This window comes from Diaphorina citri, unplaced genomic scaffold (genome assembly GCF_000475195.1).
Source record: "Diaphorina citri unplaced genomic scaffold, Diaci psyllid genome assembly version 1.1 scaffold1671, whole genome shotgun sequence".
Classification (NCBI taxonomy): Eukaryota; Metazoa; Arthropoda; class Insecta; order Hemiptera; family Psyllidae; genus Diaphorina; species Diaphorina citri.
The window spans coordinates 25821-49417 of NW_007379097.1; the positions used below are offsets into that span (position 1 = coordinate 25821).

At 41.5% G+C, this 23597-nt stretch overlaps 1 protein-coding gene across 1 annotated transcript; it reads right to left on the reverse strand.

The window, feature by feature from the left end:
* Positions 1-108: 108 nt before the first annotated feature.
* On the reverse strand, positions 109-7979 carry LOC103516814 (superoxide dismutase [Cu-Zn]-like). Its single transcript, XM_008481803.3, has 3 exons — positions 7882-7979; positions 561-770; positions 109-174 (listed from the first exon to the last, which is right to left on the reverse strand). The coding sequence occupies exons 2-3, from the start codon at positions 753-755 to the stop codon at positions 109-111; spliced, it is 261 nt and encodes an 86-aa protein (XP_008480025.3). The 5' UTR covers positions 756-770; positions 7882-7979.
* Positions 7980-23597: the final 15618 nt, after the last annotated feature.

Genomic DNA, 23597 nt, shown 5'->3' on the forward strand with positions numbered 1-23597 from the left:
AACACTACACCCTTGATTGTGTAACTCTACACCTTTGATTGTGTAACTCTACACCTTTGGACCTTTGATTGTGTAACTCTACACCTTTGGACCTTTGATCGTGTAACACTACACCTTTGAGAGTCCTGTCACGGTCGCCAAATGTTGGGTTTTACCATTGAGCTGAAGGAACTCCTAGGAAATGAAAAGTCGGGACTTCCATATTCACAACTTTCTTTGACTTTATTTTGTCTGCAAAATATATCTGCCTTTTTGGTCCTCCTTATCAAGTTAACATAGGGTTAGCGTCCAAACTAACTATGTATTACTTTCTATTTTTATAAATAATACACTTCGTCTAACATCAATCAAGCAATGGCCCTTTGGATGGTCAATCAAGCAATGGCCCTTTGGATGGTCAATCAAGCAATGGCCCCTTTGGATGGTCAGAGAAATTTTCTGAACCAACTACCTACTCGAGGTTCAGCAGAAACGCTTATTTGTACCTAAGATTCTAGCTTTCGCGACATTATCTTTTTGTAAATTATTATTCCAAAAATAAAAATTCAAATTCTACTTACGTTGAACGGATTATAGTGAGGTCCCATTGAGGCGCAACCCTGGGAAATGTCTCCCTTCTCGTGGATATGGAACCCATGGTCTCCGGGAGTGAGGCCAGTTATGTTACCGCTGATTAGGACGGGGCCCTGAGGTTTGGGCTGCAAGAACAGGACAGTGCCCTTGACGTCTTTGCCGTTCAAGATGGCCACGGCCATGATTGGGCCGGTTACCTGAAAAAAAAAAAAAAAAAAAAAAAAAAAAAAATGGGGGGCGGGTGGGAAAAGGGGTTTTTTGTTTTTACTTTTTAGTGCAATTACGTCATATTATCTCCAGCCAATAGGAATTCAGAATTTTAACCAATCACAACACAGTATTTTGGCACAGACAGTTTTATAACACAAGGTTTAAAAGCGCTAAAATTCAAATTATAAGCGGATTCGATTTCCAACAATGACAATGACACAAGTGAAACGGTCCCCAAAAAAACACCGAGGGACAAAGTGTACTCTGGCTGTCTGGCTCGAATTATAGTTATTGGCGGAACCAACAACTGATGCAAACACCCATAATACGAGAGACACTATGTAGATTACTGCACATTATGGTCGGATTACGAATAATTATGAATTCTTTGGGAAAAGAAACAAGAATCGACTGAGCAACAATGTCGAAAAAAAGAAACAACGTTTCAGAGAAATGGGATGCTGGAGGAGAAAAAATAGTTGCTCAAATGAGCGAAAAAAAAAACGAAAAAGTAGAGAAAATAATGTAGAAAAAATTGAGAAAAAATACACAGGAGAAGGAAGTCAGGGATTAGAACTGGAAAAAGATTTAGGACGGATATAGAAAAAAAAGATATCAGCCACTCGGTTAGAAAAAAGTTCGTGTGAACGATGGCCGATAAAAGAAAACCTATGAGATAAAAAATGGTAAAAGTTTGGAAAAAAAGATGATAAAAAAGACGTTTCAAGTTATGAAACAAAAGGCGTATTTTTCTTGTATCATAACTGAGATATCCATAATACGGTCAACTTCGGATTCCAATTCCCATCCAGGCCTAAAAGTGCAGGATTCAGCCCAGGATTCTTATGGATAAATCGGCTATGATTCCACAAGAAAAGTACGCTCACAGTTCTTTCGTGTGACCTTGAAACACACACGCCCTCTCGCGAACTCTCCCGCAATCTCGCGAACTCTCCCGAAGTCTCTCCGCCTAGTATCGGCCGATGATACCGCACGCTAGACGGGCTCCAGCGTTGCCAGTTTTCACGCTCTCCGCATTATCGCCTCGACCCAGATCATCAGCTTTCTCGTGCACGACAACACCGCGCCCGAGAATCGTTAGCGGCCCGTCAAGGGAAAGCACATGGTCGGAAATTTGGTATCATAACTGAGATATCCATAATACGGTCAACATCAGATTCCAATTCCCATCCAGGCCTAAAAGTGCAGGATTCAGCCCAGGATTCTTATGGATAAATTGACTATGATTCCACAAGAAAAATACGCTCACAGTTCTTTCGTGTGACCTTGAAACACACACGCCCTCTCGCGAACTCTCCCGGAATTGCGTGAACTCTCCCGGAATCTCGCGAACTCTCCCGAAGTCTCTCCGCCTAGTATCGGCCAATGATACCGCACGCTAGACGGGCTCCAGCGTTGCCAGTTTTCACGCTCTCCGCATTATCGCCTCGGCCCAGATCATCAGCTTTCTCGTGCACGACAACACCGCGCCCGAGAATCGTTAGCGGCCCGTCAAGGGAAAGCACATGGTCGGAAATTTGGAGGGAGACGAAGCCGTTCTTGTCGGCGGTGATGCTGCCCAGGTCTCCGGCGTGGCGGTCAGGGTCTGTAGGGGCGCCGTGAGGGTACTGTGGGAGGGGAAAAGAGGGGAAGGTTTTGTTAATGGAATTCAGGGGACAATATTGGATATTTCATTAAGGTGTGCCCACAAATAGTCGACCGATGTCGACTGAACCGTCCACACTGCCTCGATAACGGAGTCATCTCGTCGATCGACCGACGACCGCTCGACTATGTGTGGGCACACCTTTACAGATAATAACAGGCCTAAGACCTCTAGAAAACTAAGGCCATCCACTCACTATCAGGTACACCTAATTAAGTCCGCCTGTCAGGTCTACCTGAAAGTGGCTAGTTAAATAAATGAGGATAAATCGGCTAGCATTAAACGGGCACCCTCCTGTGCAATATTGGCTATTTCATTAAGGTGTGTCCACATATAGTCGATCGATGTCGACTGAACCGTCCACACTGCCTCGATAACGGAGTCATTTCGTCGATCGACCGACGACCGGTCGACTATGTGTGGGCACACCTTTACACTTACAGATAACAGGCCTAAGACCTCTAGAAAACTAAGGCCAGCCACTCACTATCAGGTACACCTGATTAAGTCCGCCTGTCAGGTCTACCTGAAAGTGGCTAGTTAAATAAATGAAGATAAATCGGCTAGCATTAAACGGGCACTCTCCTGTTTACCAGGTGAGCGTCTTGACCACTACACCACTGAGGCACTTAATACAAATAACTGTTAGTACATACTGTTGCCTAAAAATACCAGGGTTCGGTGACTTTGTGACCACCCTGTATTTATAAATAATGTTTACAATTTATAATTACCGTTAAATAACGGTCATTACCTATTCCTCCTCTTCACGGTGGGTTTAAATGACTTTTTTATTGGCCATTATTCTCATTACTTTTTACTGTCAATTCTGTTGGCCATTAATTCATTCTATTAACTTTGTTAGCCATTCTTTTTTATGGCCATTTATGTAGGCTGGCGCTATCAGGTTTTATTCAAGAAAATTCTGTCTTGGATAGGTATTAGAAAAATATTATGGTCACATATCTATCTAATTTTTACTAGGTATAGGTATTATACCTAGGTATTATCATTGTTTGAGATAATTAGTTATGTAATTGCGAAGATCTAAAAGTAGGTATACTTAGGTAATTAACTAATTTCATGGATATCATACCTAAAGAATTCATCTCCTAAGAAGATAAACTTTGATTATATTTTACCTTGTTGTTTATTTATTGTGTATGCACCCTAAGGCTTTGGTTATGTAACCTGAACGACTTGGTGGAAATTGCATCAGAGCTCTAGCTAAGGCATTATATTCTGTCAGAATAACTTTTAGGTAGTAGGTATCTTGAACAGGGAGTAGACCAGCTTAGTCTGGCTGGGGAACTTTCAACCGGGAGGATACCAACCTGAAATTTCCCTTGCTAACGAAATAGCAAAGGTTGATTGCGAAGGGCCAAAACCAAATGTCAGACCAAAATAAATCACCCTAGGGTTGATTGAGAGGTGGACGAAAAACGCCGATCCGTCGGAACTCGGGATAAGGCGAGAAAAAAGAAAAAGAATAAATTATTTTATCTATTCAGATTTTCAGAAGCAAATTTTAGCACCAACAAATTTCCCTTTTCCTCTTTTAAATGTCATTTGATGGTTGATGGGGCCAGCCTATAGTTAGCTTAGTTGGTAGTGCGTCTGCCTTGTAAGCGCTAGGCCGCGGGTTCGATCCCCGCCCAGGGCGGATTTTATCCTGATGGGACTATTATTATTATTATATTATTAAATGACAAACTGGAAATGGAAACTGGTGCGTTCCGGCTCTGCTGGCTTCAAAGCCCATTATTTGATGAGGGACATTCTACAGGATGGACATGCTACAGAGGATACTAACTTTCCTTCGTGTGGAAGCTCCCTGACGCGCCGCGTCTGATAGTTTGATTTTATTTCCGCAATTGAAGATGGAAGTACCTGGTCTGTTCTTGTCCATTACCATGTCCAATACCTACTTATCTGGTCTATTACCGTGAACCTATATGGCATCTAGAAGTGAGAAATAATTACATTTAAATACCTTTAAGCTTTACGTAAATATTTATAGATAAGTACCTTTGACTAGGACATGACAAGATCTTGAGACCTAGAGACGGATCAGTCAGAGCTATAGGATCTGGGATCTCTAAGGATTATCCTCTCTCCTTTTAATCTCTAATCTGTCCTCAGAAATGATTCCGGATGTCAAAAGCCACAAGCCTTTCTATTAATAAGTACGGTTGACAGGATTGACTATTTTCCCATGTAAAAAATATCAATACCTATAAACAATAATATCATGTATTATAGTTACCTACATATCTAGCTAATAAAATGTACCTAGTTATATCTATTATCAAGTCAATATCCTGATATTATCTGGATCATAATTATGTAGTTATACTAATATGTTTTATTTTTATTAACAAAATCTTAACTTCAAGATGCACCTACGCTACCTCAATGAGATTTTTGCATGTCCTTTATCAATTTGTAATATCCGTGATTTAAGTTTAATTGTGTTGGCTAACGCAAGGCGCATGTCATCGCTAGCGATCAGTTTGTTTCTGTGTTTTGTTTTAATAATAAAAAAAAAGATGGTTGATGGGGGCTTTTCGTCTGGACAATTCTTCTGTTTCTTGAAAAAAAAAAACTATACTTACAAATCCAAAGAAAAAGTGTACTTACCAAATTTCGATGTTTTCCGCGATTAACAGATGCGTTCGCACCAGTAGTCAATGTTAAACTGAGGAGAATTAATTTAAAATCTCTACAAGGCTTTCTGGTTTGTCTGATCTGGTGATTTTCTTTGAAGGATGTTATCACCGCCAGGTTGAATCTAATGGTAGATCTGGCAGCGATTCCCAACCGGGGTGTGCCATGGGTTTAATCAAGGGCCGGGCGTCGCGGAATTCCTAGAAAAAGAAGAGGATTACCTCAGAACTGCTCGGTGGCCTAGTGGTCAAAATGCTTGTCTGATAAAGAGGAATGTTGAATCCCGGCCAAAGTATGGAATTTTATCCTCACTTATTTGAGAAATTGACCACAGGAAATTAGAGCTCTAAGGGTGAGAGAGAGAGCGCCCCAGGTGTTAAACTCGTCTAGTGGTTAACTTCCACTCAAGCGTCTGTTGTGATTATTATTACCTCACCTCGGGATGTCGCGGTGCTGCTCCCTGGGGTAAAATGGGTCAAGTCGCGAAATTTCTAGGAAGAAAAAAATAACTGCTCGGTGGCCTAGTGGTCAAAACGCTTAGTCTGATAAAGAGGAATGTTTAATCCCGGCCAAAGTATAGGATTTTATCCTCACTTATTTGAGACCACAGGAAATTAGAGCTCTAAGGGTGAGAGAGAGCGCCTCAGGTGTTAAACTCGTCTGGTGGTTACCTTCCACTCAAGCGTCTGTTGTGATTATTATTACCTCGCCTCGGGATGTCGCGGTGCTGCTCCCTGGGGTAAAATGGGTCAAGTCCCGAAATTTCTAGGGAGAAAAAAATCACCCCTACAGGGGATTTAGCTAAAAATAGAATTGCCTCATACTGTTGGCTAGGTCTGTCAAAAATAATATATTATGTATTTGAGGAATGCTTTCAATTTTGAAGGAGTGATTGCGACGTCTCCACCAATATTCACAGGTGAAAAAAGTGAATTTGTCATCTCCACATTAAAATAAAATTAAGATTTAAAGATTAAGATTTAAATCAACAATAAAATTAAGATTTAAAGGACGGAGTCTTGTAAACTACAGGTCCCGAGATTCGCCTGTGGCGGACTTTATCCTAAACAGATAAGGTTCGTTCTCAGAACGGCTGGCTTTCTCCTATCCCGTTCTCCTCTCTTGGATTTCGGGACAATAAGACCTCAGTCGTTTATTACTACCCCTTTAGAACAGTTTGAGGTGTATTTTCCTTTCGAAAACGATTTCCCCTCTTCAAGATGGCGAATTTCCTATGGTTTGGTAGTACAGGGGCTACCACACCAAAAGAGGAGAAATGCGCTTCGGAAATTTTGAAATCGTCTCAGTTTCCAAAAGTAAAATACGACTTTGGTTAGTCAGGATGCCACCAAAAGGTTTGTTGCTGAAAAAGGGTACCGGGAGACCAACTTTGGGAACCACTGGCCTAATGGCAGACGCGAAAGAGATTAGTGGAAACAATTTGTGATGAGATATAGATTTTTTTTTTAGGTAGATAGGTATATGGATAGATATATTAGATATTAAATTATACAGTTATAATCAAAAGTTACTTATACATTGCATTGGTTACTCATACTGATTACAGGGTGTACCTCATCCTTCGAAATCAGCACCTCCGGGCTGAGAGTCAGTACTTCAAGTTTACATACATACCTGCACTGCACTAGGTGTTTTACTGACCCTTTTCCGTTCTTGGATAGACATTGATGTAAAAGAATGTGCCTTGAATTAATGCGAAAGCGGTACTGAGGTACAATCTTATGAAAAAGAAATTAAAAAATCTGGTGTGAACATCATTACATTTCTATGACAATACTTTCTATTACATTTGCGGAATAGCTCGCTATACTGTAGTATAGGTAATAGAAAGTAAAAAGGTGTTTTAGTGAGTTCTGGATTTCACTGAACCACCAGTTGTGACACCCTGTAGATGTGTCCTATAGGTTAGGTTAGGTAAGTAACTTTGAGAGGAGAGAAATAATTATAGCTTGCTGTAAAGAAGGCAAGTGGGATCATATCCGAGTTATACAGGGTGAAACAAAACTCCATGGACTCTAATAATTCTAGAAACAGAGTGGAGCGGAGGTCATCGCGCCTAGAGCGGAGGTCATCGCGCCTAGAGCGAAGTGTCGAAAAAGGGAAGGGAAGCGAAGACTTCAAACCGCACAGAAGTTTTTTTTTTTTTTTTTTTTGAGAGGAGAGAAATAATTATAGCTTGCTGTAAAGAAGGCAAGTGGGATCATATCCGAGTTATACAGGATGAAACAAAACTCCATGGACTCTAATTCTAGAAACAGAGTGGAGCGGAGGTCATCGCGCCTAGAGCGAAGTGTCGAAAAAGGGAACGGAAGCGAAGACTTCAAACCGCACAGAAGTGAAGCAAAAATCTCTATGCACTATGTCCTCTGCTCCACTTTTTTTTTAAAAAGAGGTTTGACAGAGGGAACTGTAACTGCTATGGTCTTATCGTCCCGAAATCGAAGAGAGAAGGAAGACAGGAATAATGGAACCTACAATATGTAAATTGGACTATTTTCTTCTTACAATATGTTGTAAGACTTCTGCTTACCACATTTTATGGAACAATTTTCTACTTACAACATGTTACCTATGGAACTATTTTTTTACTTTACAATAGGTATGTTGTGGAACTATATTCTCCCTTACAATATGTTGTAGGACTTCTACTTACCACATGTAATCGGAAAATTTTCTACTTACCACATGTAAATGGGACTATTTTCGACTCCCAATATGTTGTAAGTTGTAAGACTTGGACTTACCACATGTTGTGGTACGCCAGGGGCCGGGTAGGGGAAGTTATCATGGGCCGCGAAGCTGGAAATGTGGTGGGTGGGGAAGTTGAGATCGTGAGAGGGGAAATTGGGGCTGATGAGTACACTCCGAAACAGCCAGCAGCATATGATTTTCGCAGCGTATGATTTTCGAAGACGTGACGAGACGGTCACCCGACCATATACAAACCAAGCACAACACTGCTTACCTTCAGAGATCCATCGCCATCGAAAAGTGGTGCCTTTAACGTGGCGCACTATTTTTGCCGCTGCTCTGGGCTAAGCCCAGTTTGCAACTCGCACTGGCCTTCTATCGTCAGATTCCTGGATTCCTTTTCTCGTCGCTTTCGGGACTCGAAGACCTTAGCAGTTACAGTTCCCTCTATCAAACTTCTTGAAAAAAGTGCCAGAATCCAGGTGTTTCACGTCACCCTGTCAGGCAACTTACAAACAACATCATAATTGAGTAGCATTAAATTCAGACCTACTCAGTCACATTTTGCGTTCTCATCAGATGGGTGAGAAGAGACACAGTACTTCCCATTTAGGCGCTGGGTCAACACGAGAACACCAGAAAGTAATGTGCATGGTGATGGAAATTAGTGCCCTACACGCCTTACACTTGACTTTAGACCACGCTACGCCACTGAATATTTGCAATCGAAAAACGAGTTCAAATTTTTGTCGATGGTGGGATTCGAACCCGGGACCTTCTGCATGGCAAGCAAAGCGCATTAACATCACTATGATTTTCGACGACGTGACGACAAACCAAGCACAACACTGCTTACCTTCAGAGATCTATCGCCATCGAAAAGTGGTGCATTTAACGTGGCGCACTATTTTTGCCGCTGCCCTGGCTAAGCCCAGTTTGCAACTCGCACTGGCCTTCTATCGTCAGATTCCTGGATTCCTTCTCTCGTCGCTTTCGGGACTCGAAGACCTTAGCAGTTACAGTTCCCTCTATCAAACCTCTTGAAAAAAGTGCCAGAATCCGGGTGTTTCACGTCACCCTGTCAGGCAACTTACAAACAACATCATAATTGAGTAGCATTAAATTCAGACCTACTCAGTCACATTTTGCGTGACCTTCCAATCTCTCTGTGTCAAGGGCGACCTCCAGCTCGGAAACGCAAAGATATCATCACTTGCGGCAAAATATGGATGGGGATATATGGGGGTCCATAGTATGACAATATATGGGGGTCCATATTATGGCAATCTTATTAATAAGAGAGGTTTTCTGTTTGTTTGTAAGAGGTTGCCATCTAAACGGTAAGTCGTAGAAACTTGAAATTTTGGACACAGGTTCATATTTTTATGGCGGTGGTTATAGGCTAGGTTAAAGCCAGCCGTTCGCGAGTTATTCAAGAAATTCGAAATTTTTGGCCGAAAACTGAGCGATGCGAAGCTCGCGGGTATCCCTCTACCGCTAGCATACAATAGAGTTCCTTGTGACTTATGGGGGTCGGGGATCCATATGATAACACAAAGGTCGATTTGATACATTGATAGGTACCTACCTGAGGGTTCCATATGGACATATGATGCTCCTTCCCCCTCTACATGACAGCCTGCCTCGGTGGTGTAGTGGTCAAGGCGCTCGCCTGGTAAACAGGAGGGCGTGGGTTCAATCCCAGCCGGTTTGACCCAAACTTAGGTACGTCATCCACTCTAACTCGACGACTTTCCAATTTGTTCATGTGCACATTTGTTTGATCTGTATACCTATTATCTGTTTGACTGTTTCGCCTAACTCTCGATCGGTTGATTCACCTCAATCAAGTCCAAAAACCTCGGAGAACGTTCCTATAATAACTTTAATAAGTAAATTTGTTCCTGCAGTGACGAACTTGAAGCTTTTTTTTTTTTTTGATTACCGCATCAATGTCCAAGAAAAACCTTTTGTGTACAAAGAGAACGCCAAGAAAGAGATCTCAGAAAACACATTGTTTATTGCGAAACGTGAAAGGAAATGTCGATGCAGACCACTCACGCTCAGATTGTCTGACATACCGTGTGTGGCGGAAAAAGGTTCCGACTTCTAGTCTCTCAGACAGTTCTGAAGACTGAAGTCGGAAGCTTCCTCCGCCACACACGGTATGTCAGACAGTCTGAGTGAGAGGCTGGCATTCAGGTGGGCGAAATTCTTACTGGAATACGTTTTTTTTTCTGGCGTCTGTCAACACCATCCAATTTTTCTTCCTCCCTGTGATTGAAGGTTTGGTGGTGGTGTTTTCTTTCTACGGTTGCTGTTGTTTTTGTTGTTGTTGCTGTTGTTATTGTTGTTGTTGGTGGCAGCCCTGAAAAATAGCGTGGTACATGCAAATTATGCCCCCGCCCCTCCTCGAACCACCTCCAGTGCCCCTCCCTAATTGAAGGTATAGTGGACGCAGTCCATTCTGTGGGGCTCTACTGGCTCTCGGGTACGTCTAAAATCCGTCGAATGGACTTGCCATGAAAAAGACAGGACAGGAGAAACCCAGCCGTTTCGAGAACGAACTTTATCTGATGACGAACTCTCTCTCTGATTCTCTCTCTCTCTCTCTCCCTCTGATTCTCTCTCTCTCTCTCTCTCTCTCTCTCTCTCTCTTTCTCTCTCTCTCTCTCTCTGATTCTCTCAATCGCGCTTATCTTCTTTCTCCTCCTCCTCCTCCTCCTTCTTCTTCTTCTTCTTCCTCTTCATCTTCCCCTTCTTTTTCTTCTTCTTCATCTTCCCCTTTTTCTTCTTCTTCTTCCTCTTCATCTTCCCCTTCTTTTTCTTCTTCTTCTTCCTCCTCCTCCTTCTTCTTTCTCCTGTTACCGCTAAGCAGCGTAGCGTCGGATACCCCGATCCATTCCCTGTATGTTCTTCCATTCTATCTTGGGTTTTCTCTCCTTATTATCGTGTAGTTTACAGCTTTGGCGGCCCAAAAAGTTCTAGCTCTGTATCTCTGTAAAATTCTTTTAAATTTCTATCATTTTAAAGCTCAATCAGCTCCTCCTGGATGTCTTATGGCACATCTTCAACGGAAAACCAAAAATTTACAGGAGTAGGAAAAATATATATATGTATAAATTGGACGGCTTCGCGGACCACTTGAAACCTGCCCGGGGACCACCTAGTGGTCCGCGGACCACCAGTTGGGAACCACTGCTTTAAATGATACCTACCATCAGTGTCGAATAATGTGGATCTTTTTTTTTCTTCTCTTTTCGTAAGAGGTTTGATAGAGGGAACTGTAACTGCTAAGGTCTTAATCTTCCCGAAATCGAAGGGAGAAGGAAGACAGGATAGGTTTTAACAAATGATAATATTATTATGTACCAGCCTACACCTACTTATGTAACGGATATATTCTGCCCTGAGGAGAAGGAGGAGGAGAAGAATTGAATTGAATTGCATGATTTCTGCTGTATTTTATGGAATTTGCAAAGATTACAAGGCATATAGGTTCCTATATCCCCTAAGCTAATCCTAACTTCTATGGAGATGGATTTTTCCTCTCCTCCTCCTCCTCCTCCTCCTTTCTAGAAGAAGAAGAAGAAGAAGAAGAAGAAGAAGAAGAAGAAGAAGAAGCAAAAACCAGGAATGCAATTTTCTGAAGTGCACTTCACGACTTTACTTCGCTTTAGTCGAAAAACATAAAAGATGCAAAAAACAGCAGCAGCAGGCCAGCCCAGAATATGAACAGTATGAAAGAGTGCATTTTCTTGATGAGTGCAATCTTTCAGACAGGGTGGCTCAAAGATCAGTTTCTCTTTTTTAACAAATTCATTAGACATCCTGTAGGTAATTTATTGGCAGGCTGGCATGTAGGCAGGCAGACGCGCTACAGACTGCTCACTCTTACACCTTGTATAACTCAAGGAGCTAGGTAATATTATGCGTCAGAAGCTATGGGCTCTTTCATAAGACCCACATACACTACATGAAAGTAAGTACAAAACCTGCCTATACTTAACGGTACAAAGGATATCCTCTTTGTGTTATGATAGGTTGAAAAAAAAATAGAGGCCCTTGAAAAGAAGGGGAAAGCTGAATGAGGAAGAGAAGAAGAAGAAGAAGATGAAGAAGAGGAGGAGGAGGAGGAAGAAGAAGAAGAGGACGAAGGAAGACGAGGAGAAGAAGAGGAAGAAGAAGAAAAAGAAGAAGAAGAAGAAGAAGAAGAAGAAGAAGAAGACGAAGATGAAGAATAAGAATAAGAAGAAGAAGAAGAGGAGGACGAAGGAGGAGGAGGAGAAGAAGAGGAAAAAGAAGGAGAAGAAGAAAAAGAATATGAAGAAGAAGAGGACGGAGGAGGAGGAGAAGAAGAGGAAGAAGAAGAAAAAGAAGGAGAAGAAGAAGGAGAAAAACAGGGAGAAGAAAAGCAAAGCATATAAAGAAGAAGAGAAGAAGGAATGAGAGTGGAAGAAGAAAAGGGGAAGTAGGAAGGGGAGGTAATTATTCAAAAGCTGTAAACAGAGGATATCTATCTAGAGAGCTTTTTCTTTGAACCGAACAACAGAAAAACGAACGTTGTAATATTGTTAAAAATTAAAACTCATATTTATTTCATCCAAGTCATTACAGGTATACGGGACCCAATTGGTAGTAAACCCGGGACCCAATTGGTAGTCGAAAACCTTAAGAAAAAAGGTCATGGGACCGAATTGGCGTTCTTCCAGGTAGGTAGAGGGAGGGAGCTGGAAAAGTAAAACATTAACATGTACAGTGTACACACTATGTTCTGCAAAGTAGGTATTCTGTTATAGGGTAGGTATCCGAAATCGAAGAGAGAAGGACAGGACAGGAGAAAGCCAGCCGTTCCGAGAACGAACTTTTTCTTTTTAGGACAAGTTTCGCCGATCGAACATCATTCAGCATTTAAACTAGTCTTTTTTAGTTTCTATTTTACCCTGTACACATAAATCCCACTCTGAGGATTGTGCCGGCCACTCAGGGAGACCTGACAGGTACGCCTGAACAGATCCGCCTGTCAGGTCTACCTGATATAGTGAGTGGCCGGCCTTAGGTGTAGGGGCAAACAGCCCGAAAAGTTGGGTTAATCTTACACGAATCTCTAGTTTTACAAGCTAACAAGACTGGCGGGGCGAGGAAATGGCGAATTCAATAACATTCCGGCGATCAAGGGTACCAAACCACCAAACTTGGGTGTTCGTGTTACAACTCTCTGACACTTTCATGATTTATCTTCCTAATTATCTTCTAATTACGTACCTACCCACCTAACTTACCTTCTCTTTTATGAGATTTTTGGGGGGAAAAAGTAGATTTGGCACGAATTCGGATAAAATACCCCATTCCTACTACAAACGTACAAACTACAAACTTGCTAAATCCAAGGTGTTAGAGAAGGTTGAATCTAGACTTGATTGGTAATTATGAGATAGCTATCAATAAATTACTTCTCACTTTTTTTACTAGGTGGCTTAGAAGAATTAAAAAAAAAGCTCAAAATATATATGTCTTTTTTTTTTTAGCTCGATATTTTCAAAAATACATATTTTCAACAAAATAGGTAGGTACCTATGTATTTTTTTGCAGTTATAACTCGAGGACTGAGCATTTAATTTGTCTGTTAATCTGTTTGTCTTTGTTTTGCCATAACTCTCGAAAGGTTTTTCCGATTTTTATGAAATTTGGACACACTTCTTCAGCATATGAAGGTTCTTTGCGCCCCCTTTGTGGGTTTCACAGGAGCTCTTTTTCTGACCCACAGTTCACCAAGTGTGTATCACAATTTACCGAATCTGTTTCATAGTATGCCGAGTGTGTATCACTACTGATTGATACACCCTGTAGAAATTTAGATTTATTATCTTATCAGCATAATTATTATTACGGAATCATTATTAAAATCAAACCCAAAACTGACAGCGTTGTCGTGCACGAGGCAAAATTACGTATGCACGATTCAATTTACTCTTCTTTTTCTACTTCTCCTTCTTGTTTTTCTTCTTCTTCTTCTTCTTTCTCCTCCTCCTTCTTCATCTTCCCCTTCTTCTTCTTCCTCCTCCTCTTCATCTTCCCCCTCTTCTTTATCATCTTCTTCTTCTTTCTCCTGTTACCGCTAAGCAGCGTAGCGTCGGATACCCCGATCCATTCCCTGTATGTTCTTCCATTCTATCTTGGGTTTAGTAAGTAGCAACAGATTCTTTCGAGACAACCTCGTCTGGACTCCCCTATGGCTCAGTAGTGGATTGACCGGGGGATGCTCTAAACTCTAAAGTAATCTAAAGCTCTAAATAATTATAGGCTGAATTGTAAATTACTACATTTGGGGGGCCCCTAAATACCCGATTGCCCTGCAAGGCAGATCAGTCGCTTCGGGGGTGAAATGTAGAACAGTGGTAGACAAGTAGGGGAAATTTAAAACTACAGAGAGGGAGGGAAGCGGTCCTTCCCCTTCAGGAAGATACACCACTGATTTCGGGGGAGGGGGGGGGACAACAAAATGCCGCCATCTCCCTCCTCCCTTATCTTGAACTCAAAATTAGCCATTATTTAATATCTTTTGTATGAAAATTAATATCGGGGGGCGACGTTGCTGCCATTTGCAAACGTTTATCAGTTAAACAATTTGCTAAGCCAGGACTTAACTGTTTAGAATATTTAGAGAAAGAAAAGAACTAAAAGAGGGAGAGGGAGGATAGGGTAAAAAGAAAGAGGGAGAGAGAGAGAGGAAAAGGAGAGACCTGAAAGAAGGAATATAGGAAATAAAGAACAAGCTGGGCCCGTCCCTCCGGGAATTTTTTAGTCCGTAGTTTATTCAATCGTGATTAGAGAAAATCAGTACCTACTACCTATGTACCTACCTAATTTGTTTAATATTCAGTTTATTATTATTCTTGATTTGATTTTTTGATTTTACTTTCATGTAATGATTTATCAGTTCCGAGAACGAACCTTATCTGTATAGGATAAAGTTTGACCAGGGCGGGGATCAAATCCGCAACCTGGCGCTTACAAGGTTGGCGAGCTAACTTATAATTTTACTAGGCTGGCGGTCTGCTCATTTCTTTTTTTTTTATTATCATTATTTTTAAGAGGTTTGACAGAGGGAGCTGTAACTGCTATGGTCTTATCGTCCCGAAATTGAAGAGAGAAGGAAGACAGGATAGGAGAAAACAAAATCTCATGTGAAATGACTTTCCTCAGGTCAGCCCCAATCACGTAGACTTGACAGGTACACCTGATCAGGTCCGCCTGCCAGGTCTACCTGATAGAGAATGGCTGGCCTTAGCCTATTGAAGAGGAGGAGGAGGAGGAAGAGGAGAAAAAGGATAGAGGAAGAACACGGAGAGAATAAGTGGGAAAATAAGAAGAAAAAAAGGAAAGTAGAAGGAAAAGAGAAGAAGAGGAAAAATTGTAGGATCGAAGGAAAGAGCGGAAATGAGAAAGCGGCGCCTTTGACCTTGAATAAAATAAAAAGGAGGGGAAAAAGAAGAGGGGGAGGAGAAGAAGGAGGAGGATTGGAGAAAGGGAAGGATAAAAAGGAGAGAAGAGAAGGCGATAGGAGGAGAGAAAAGAGGAGGACGAAAGACGAGAGGAAGCGAGGGAAGTTTAAAAGAGCAAAAGGAGAGATGAAAATTGGAGAAAGGAAAGGATAAAAAGGAGAGAAGAGAAAAGGAAGAGAAGGCGATAGGAGGAGAGAAAAGAGGAGGACGAAAGACGAGAGGAAGCGAGGGAAGTTTAAAAGAGCAAAAGGAGAGATGAAGAAGAGGGAAGGAGGAAGGAATACCATACCTACTATGCTATGTGATGGAGAGGAAGAAGTAATGTTTAAGTCACCCATCCATTTATTGGCCTTGCTCGGCGTAGCTTAACATAGGTGACGTAAAACCTGTCTTAAATAAACGACTGAAGTGTTATCTAAAGCTTTCTCGCTTTGAGTTCATAGGTCGTCGCGACAAATTTCAAGATCAGAGCTCATTATGTGATGGTTAGGAAGAAGGAGGAAGGAAATGCGGAGAAGAAGAAAGAGAAGGAAATTTTAAAGGAACGAGGAGAAGAAGAAGGAGGAAGGGGACATTTTAAAGAGTATAGACAAGAAGGAAAAGGAAGAGGAGGAGGACGAGGAGGAGGAGGAGGAGGAGAGAGTTCGTACCTTTGATGGTCGAGAGAAAATGGTGGTGGGGGGGAACTAGGTACCTTTATAAAAGGGAAGGGGAGGAGGGGAAGTACCCTTGAAAAGTGGACGGAAGGGGCTGTTATGAGCTGTAATTTCATGTTAACATCAGAGTATACCCCTTAGCGTAGCTAAGGGGTAGGTAAGTAGAGGTGGGTGGGTTTGGCAACTAGGTAGAAAGGGAGGTAGGTGGGAGGAAACCAATTCGGTCCCAAAACCTGTTTTTAGCCCGTGCTTCCTTTATTATTACGATAGTAATAAAAAGGTATAGTGGACGGGCTATTGTATTCGCTTCGGTGTCTGTCTGTCCCCATAGAAGGACATTAGTGGACTTGTGAGTACATGGGAAAGACGGGTATAGAAGGCAGACAGCATAAGTGTTTTGTTGAGTTTAAAATACAAGATTTCTCTCTCTCTCTCTCCCTCTACCTCTGATTCTCTCTCTCTCCCTCTGATTCTTTCTCTCTCCCTCTGATTCTCTCTCTCTCTCTCTCTCTGATTCTCTCTCTCCTCTGATTCTCTCTCTCTCCCTCTGATTCTCTCTCTCTCCCTCTCCATCTGATTCTATCTCTCTCTCTCCCTCTGATTCTCTCTCTCTCTCTACCCCCTTATTTGTCCATGCCCTCTTTCTTTCCATCGCTTTTTATTTCTTTTTTCTCTTCATACTATCTCTCTTCTTCTTCTTCTTCTTTTCTCTCTCTTTCTTCCTCCCTCTTTCCATAATATTTTTTCTACCTCTTCATTACTTTGTTTCTGTCTCTCTCTCCCTTTCTCCCTCTATCTCTCTCTCTCTCTCTTTGTATGCCGCATGACCATTGATTTTGTTTCATTTTGTTTTTGTTATTGTTTCTCTCGTCCTGTAGTCAAGTCCTAGGTTTGTTGTAGACTTTGTACCTAGGTATTTGTACATTTGTAGTGAGTGCATTTTTCGAAATACCTACAGAATATTTGTACAATATGACCCCTTCTTTTTTTTTGTCCACCTCCCTATTCCTCATCCTCCCAATTCTTCTTCTCCTCCTCCTCCTCCGTCTTTTTATTCCCCTTCTCCTACTTCTCCTCCTTCTTGTGATTCTCTTCTTCTTCTTCTTTTTCCTCTCCCTCTGATTCTCTCTCTCTCCCTCTCTCTCTGATTCTCTCTCTCTCTCTCCCTCTGATTCTCTCAATCGCGCTTACGAGGCAGTCGGGTGACCTTCCAAGCTGACAAGGGTGAGTATTAGGTACATATGTGAAGTTAGCAAATCCAAGTGCTAATCGAGATTCTGTAGAAAACTGACATCAATGTCGGACTTTTAAGAGTGGACTTGTGAGTACATGGGCAAGACGGGTAGAAGGCAGACAGCATAAGTGTTTTGTTGAGTTTAAAATACAAGATTTCTCTCTCTCTCTCTCCCTCTCCCTCTGATTCTCTCTCTCTCTCCCTCTCCATCTGATTCTATCTCTCTCCCTCTCCCTCTGATTCTCTCTCTCTCCCTCTCCCTCTGATTCTCTCTCTCTCTCTACCCCCTTATTTGTCCATTCCCTCTTTCTTTCCATCGCTTTTTATTTCCTTTCCTCTGCATACTATCTCTCTTCTTCTTCTTCTTCTTTTCTCTCTCTTTCTTCCTCCCTCTTTCCATTATATTTTTTCCACCTCTTCATTACTTTGTTTCTGTCTCTCTCTCTGTCTCTCTCTCTCCCTCTTTCTCTCTCTCTCTTTGTATGCAGCATGACCATTGATTTTGTTTCATTTTGTTTTTATTATTGTTTCTCTCGTTCTGTAGTCAAGTCCTAGGTTTGTTGTACACTTTGTACCTACATAATTATGTAGGTATTTGTACATTTGTAGTGAGTGCATTTTTCGAAATACAGAATATTTGTACAATTTGACCCCTTCTTCCTCATCCTCCCAATTCTTCTTCTCCTCCTCCTCCTCCTCCTCCTCCGTCTTTTTATTCCCCTTCTCCTACTTCTCCTCCTTCTTGTGATTCTCTTCTTCTTCTTCTTCTTCTTCTCCTCCTCCTCCTCCGTCTTTTTATTCCCCTTCTCCTACTTCTCCTCCTTCTTGTGATTCTCTTCTTCTTCTTCTTTTTCTTCTCCTCCTCCTCCTCCTCCTTTAATCTCCTCTTCGTATTCCTTCTTTGTCTTCTTCTTCTTCTTCTCCTCCTCCTTCTTCTCTTCCTCCTCCTTTCTCCTCCTTCTCCTCCTCTTCCTTCTTCGTAAGCCTTGTTTCCTGGACACGGAAGAAAAGTTTGAACTTAATGAAAGCTGACGTGTTGTTGCAGGCAAAAGCTACGTTAGAAAGACTGAAAATTAATGCAGAGGTACGTTCTGACCACCACAGCCAAGGTTGCACAATAGCACAGCCATTTCCAACTAGCGGCCCTCGGACCACATGTGGCCCGCGAAGTTTTTAGGGTGGGCCCCCTCGGGGCTTGATTTTTGCTCTGTGGGGTGGACTAAGATATGAAGAGAGATTGGTTTAGAATCAGTGGTGCGGGGTGATATTTGCAAAAGGGGTAGCTATAAACCCACATACCGATTTGGTGTTGGTCTTAGAATCTTCTTTTTTCCCGCCTTTTCCCGTGATCAGACGGGATCGGCGTTTTTTGTCAGCCTCTCAATCAGCCCTAGGGTGATTGCTTTGGGCTGACGGTCTTATACTTACTTTACTTTCCGTGTCCGCTTTGACCAATGACCGTGTCAGATACTCCTCTTCCAATATTCTGCTACTTGGATCGCCGCATCATCATGGACTTGGAACAACTACAAAAACAACATCCACCACTATGAAGAAAAACAACATTAGCAACAAGGATCATCGAGAGAAATGCAAGAAGTCTTAACGTGAGAAGATGAATACGAGGAAGAAGAAGGAGGAAGAGAAAGAAGAAGCAGAGAAGGAAGAAGAAGACAACGAAGAAGGAGAAGAAGAAAAAGAAGTAGAAGAAGAAGAAGGACGAGGAGACGGTATTAGAAGAAGTAAGAAATGGAATGGAATGCAGTTATTTGCAGACATATTTGAATAAATTGAGAATAAAATGAGAAATTATAAAAAAACACAACAACCTGCATCCCTCTGCATCAGGAAACTGAAGCTTTGCTTGCCATTCTGGTCTGCAAGAAACAAGAAAATTGTGCATTTAACAAAAGACTATGAATATGGACGAAAGGAGAAGAAGAAGTAGAAGAAGAAGGACGAAGAGACGGTATTAGAAGAAGTAAGAAATGGAATGGAATGCAGTTATTTGCAGACATATTTGAATAAATTGAGAATAAAATGAGAAATTATAAAAAAACACAACAACCTGCATCCCTCTGCATCAGGAAACTGAAGCTTTGCTTGCCATTCTGGTCTGCAAGAAACAAGAAAATTGTGCATTTAACAAAAGACTATGAATATGGACGAAAGGAGAAGAAGAAGTAGAAGAAGAAGGACGAAGAGACGGTATTAGAAGAAGTAAGAAATGGAATGGAATGCAGTTATTTGCAGACATATTTGAATAAATTGAGAATAAAATGAGAAATTATAAAAAAAAAAACAAATAAAAGACTATGAATATGGACGAAACTAAAGGATGTTGTAGATACCGTAGGAAGATACAGGTATACACCAACAAAAGGAGGCTGGACACATTGCCAGATTTGAGGATAAGGACAGGAGATGGACAAAAAAGTAAAAATAGATATTCTTTAGTCATGAGATTTACAATTTACTGCATGTGCTTAGCTAATGACGAGGACAGGGTGGGAAAAAATTTGGACCGATTGCAATACTTTCTCATTACCTTGTATAGGTTCCCTATACGTAAAGGTAATAGAAAGTAAAAACCATCAGTTCCGAGAACGAACCTTATCTGTATAGGATAAAGTTTGACCAGGGCGGGGATCAAATCCGCAACCTGGCGCTTACAAGGTTGGCGAGCTAACTTATAATTTTACTAGGCTGGCGGTCTGCTCATTTCTTTTTTTTTTATTATCATTATTTTTAAGAGGTTTGACAGAGGGAGCTGTAACTGCTATGGTCTTATCGTCCCGAAATTGAAGAGAGAAGGAAGACAGGATAGGAGAAAGCCAGCCGTTCCGAGAACGAACATTATCCCATCAGGATAAAATCCGCCCCGGGCGGGAATCGAACCCGCGGCCTAGCGCTTACAAGGGCTGAAAATTAATGCAGAGGTACGTTCTGACCACCACAGCCAAGGTTGCACAATAGCACAGCCATTTCCAAACTAGCGGCCCTCGGACCACATGTGGCCCGCGAAGTTTTTAGGGTGGGCCCCCTCGGGGCTTGATTTTTGCTCTGTGGGGTGGACTCCGAATTTTTGCTGTGCGGGGTGGACTACTATGGGGTGGGCTCCGAAAATTGAGCATCCACCCCTCATTATTTCAAGAAAATACTGGATACGGACCTATACTTTACCTGCCTCGGTGGTGTAGTGGTCAAGGCGCTCGACTGGTAAACAGGAGGGCGTGGGTTCAATCCCAGCCGAGGTATGGAAATTACAATTCCATAGCCAGTCATTAAACAATTACCTCTACACAAAAACAGCAGGTCATTCAATTAATAGGTGAAATAACTCATTAATTAGGGACATTAATAGGTGAAATAATTAATTAATTAGGGGCAATAATAGGTGAAATAATTCATTAATTAAGGTCGAATTATCAGCATGCATTTTAGAACAAAAAGGATCTGTCTGCAATATATTCTATAACAGGGGTTCTTAGCCTTTTTGGAGTGGTGGACCAGGTAGTACCCCTTTTCAATCGCCCACCAGGGGTGGATGGAGGGACTTAAAAGGAGTTTGCTAACTGACACAAAGTTGGGCACCCCTGAATGGATTCGAACCCACAAGGGTTTCCAGAAGAGAGGAAGTTACTGTCACTTGAGGGGTTAATGTTAAAACGAACAAATTACAAGCTATTAATTAAGCAAAACATGAGTGACTGCACAATATAATAATTAGAATGTAGGTACCTATTGCATATTGTACGATGCATTCAGGAAGTATTACGAGTAGGTAGGTATTAAGTTAGCAAAAACAAAAGAGGGTAATAGGTAGAGGTATTTAGCTAAAAAGAGGGTCTGTTTGTAAAAACCTAGTCTGTTTCTTCTTCTTCTTCTTTTGCGCCTTTTCCCGTGTTCAGACGGGATCGGCGTTTGATAGTGGCTGTCCAGAACGAAATTACCTACAATATCATGGGGAAACTTTGAACTACATCTTTCTGACTCCCCATGAGATCACGTGACGTGATAGTAGTGTGGTTGTCCTGAACGAAATTACCTAAATATTATGGGGAAACTTTGAACTTCATCCTTCTGACGCCCCATGACGTGACGTGACGTGATGGCAGTGTGTTTCTAGCATTCTAGCTTAATTATTTCAAGTACGAGTAGGTAGGTACTTATTTTATTAAATACAGTCCCTATGTCATGTAGTCATGTGATGCCTGTTGACCGTATGTTTATTCTCATGTGACTTTATTTTGCATGCAGATTATTTGCAGATCCAGCGATTGCATGTGAGGAATTCATCCAGACTCCACGATATCGGCTTCCGATCCCGGCCGATCTCTGACGAATCCGGGACGCTTGCCAATTCTACCGATCGTGCATCGTGCAAGTTTGCAAGTCTTACCTTCGTCCTATCGTTCATGAGTATCGCTCTCTTCGTCTAATATCGTGCAAGCTAATACCTTTCTTAACCTTACAGACTTCTGAGACCTTAGTTCTTAGTTTTGTATTATGTACTTCAGTCAATTCCTCAGTTTGAATTCTGACGTTGGACTGCATACTTCGTCCGTGAAAAAAGTTCGTCGATATTTTTTTCGAACTTTTTTTGTTTACATTTTTTAGTCAATTTTTTAGCGTAAATAATTTTTGACTTTTTTCGTCCCAGTCGGGGGAAATTTTCTGGTGATTGTGATTTTTGTCAATTTCGTCGTGTTTGTACCCATTTTGTTGAGTGTTTTTTAGAGTGCCCTATTGGGGCGAAGTTTTTACGTGTTCTGCACGTAAAGTGTGCCTTGTAAGCGCTAGGTCGCGGGTTCGATTTCTCTCTTCCTACCCGGCGCGGATTTTATCCGAAACACACAGAAGTCGGTTTCGGAACGGCCGGGTTCACCCATCCGGATTTTAACCACGAGCAAAGCTGTTTAACATTAACTCTATGGGAACTAGTGTATTCGACATGTTATTGGTGCTGACAAAACCCCCTTTTTAATGTTAGGTACCTCATTTGTGTAAAGACTTTAACAAACTCTCTGCCTCAGTTCCCTCAATCCGGCTCTGAATTGTTGATCTCCTCCAGGGCTCTTGGGTCCTAGTTACACCTCCGCCACTGTTTAAAATCACGCATGCTGCAGGGGATTTCCTAAAAAATCCTGAAATATGATTTCTGAGTTTTTTCTACATAGCGGTTTTTTAAAAGTTACGAGTATGATGAAGCTTTAAATGATTTTCGTGTAAGCTTTAAGCTTTAAATGATACCTACCATCAGTGTCGGATTTTACCTCTCCTCCTCCTTTCCTTCAGGTCAGGGAGGAAGAAGAAGGAGGAGGAGGAGGAGTGGGAGAAGAAGAAGAAGAAGGAGAAGACGAAGAAGAAAAAGAAGAAGAAGAAGGGGCGAAAACCAGGAATGCAATTTTCTGAAGTGCACTTCACGATTTTACTTCGCTTTAGTCGAAAAACATAAAAGATGCAAAAACAGCAGCAGGCCAGCCCAGAATATGAACAGTATGAAAGAGTGCATTTTCTTGATGAGTGCAATCTTTCAGACAGGGTGGCGCAAAGATCAGTTTCTCTTTTTTAACAAATTCATTAGACATCCTGTAGGTAATTTATTGGCAGGCTGGCATGTAGAGACTGCTCACTCTTACACCTTGTATAACTCAAGGAGCTAATATTATGCGTCAGAAGCTATAGGCCCTTTCATAAGACCCACATACACTACATGAAAGTAAGTACAAAACCTGCCTATACTTAACGGTACAAAGGATATCCTCTTTGTGTTATGATAGGTTGGAAAAAAAATAGAGGCCCTTGAAAAGAAGGGGAAAGCTGAATGAGGAAGAGAAGAAGAATAAGAAGATGAAGAAGAAGAAGAAAACGAAGAAGGAGAAGAAAAAAAAGAATATGAAGAAGAAGAAGAGGAGGAGGAAGAAGAAGAGGACGAAGGAAGAGGAGGAGAAGAGGAAGAAGAAGAAAAAGAAGAAGAAGAGGAGGAGGAGAAGATGAAGAAGAAGAAGAAGAGGAGGAGGAAGGAGGAGGAGAAGAAGAGGAAAAAGAAGAAGAAAAAGAAGGAGAAGAAGAAAAAGAATATGAAGAAGAAGAAGAAGAAGAGGAGGAGGAAGAAGAAGAAGAGGACGAAGGAAGAGGAGGAGAAAAAGAGGAAGAAGAAGAAAAAGAAGGAGAAGAAGAAAAATAATATGAAGAAGAAACAGAAAAATAGGGAGATGAAAAGCAAAGCAGATAAAGAAGAAGAACCAGATAAAGAAGAAGAGAAGAAGGAATAAGAGTAGAAGAAGAAAAGGGGAAGTAGGAAGGGGAGGTAATTATTCAAAAGCTGTAAACAGAGGATATCTATCTAGAGAGCTTTTTCTTTGAACAAG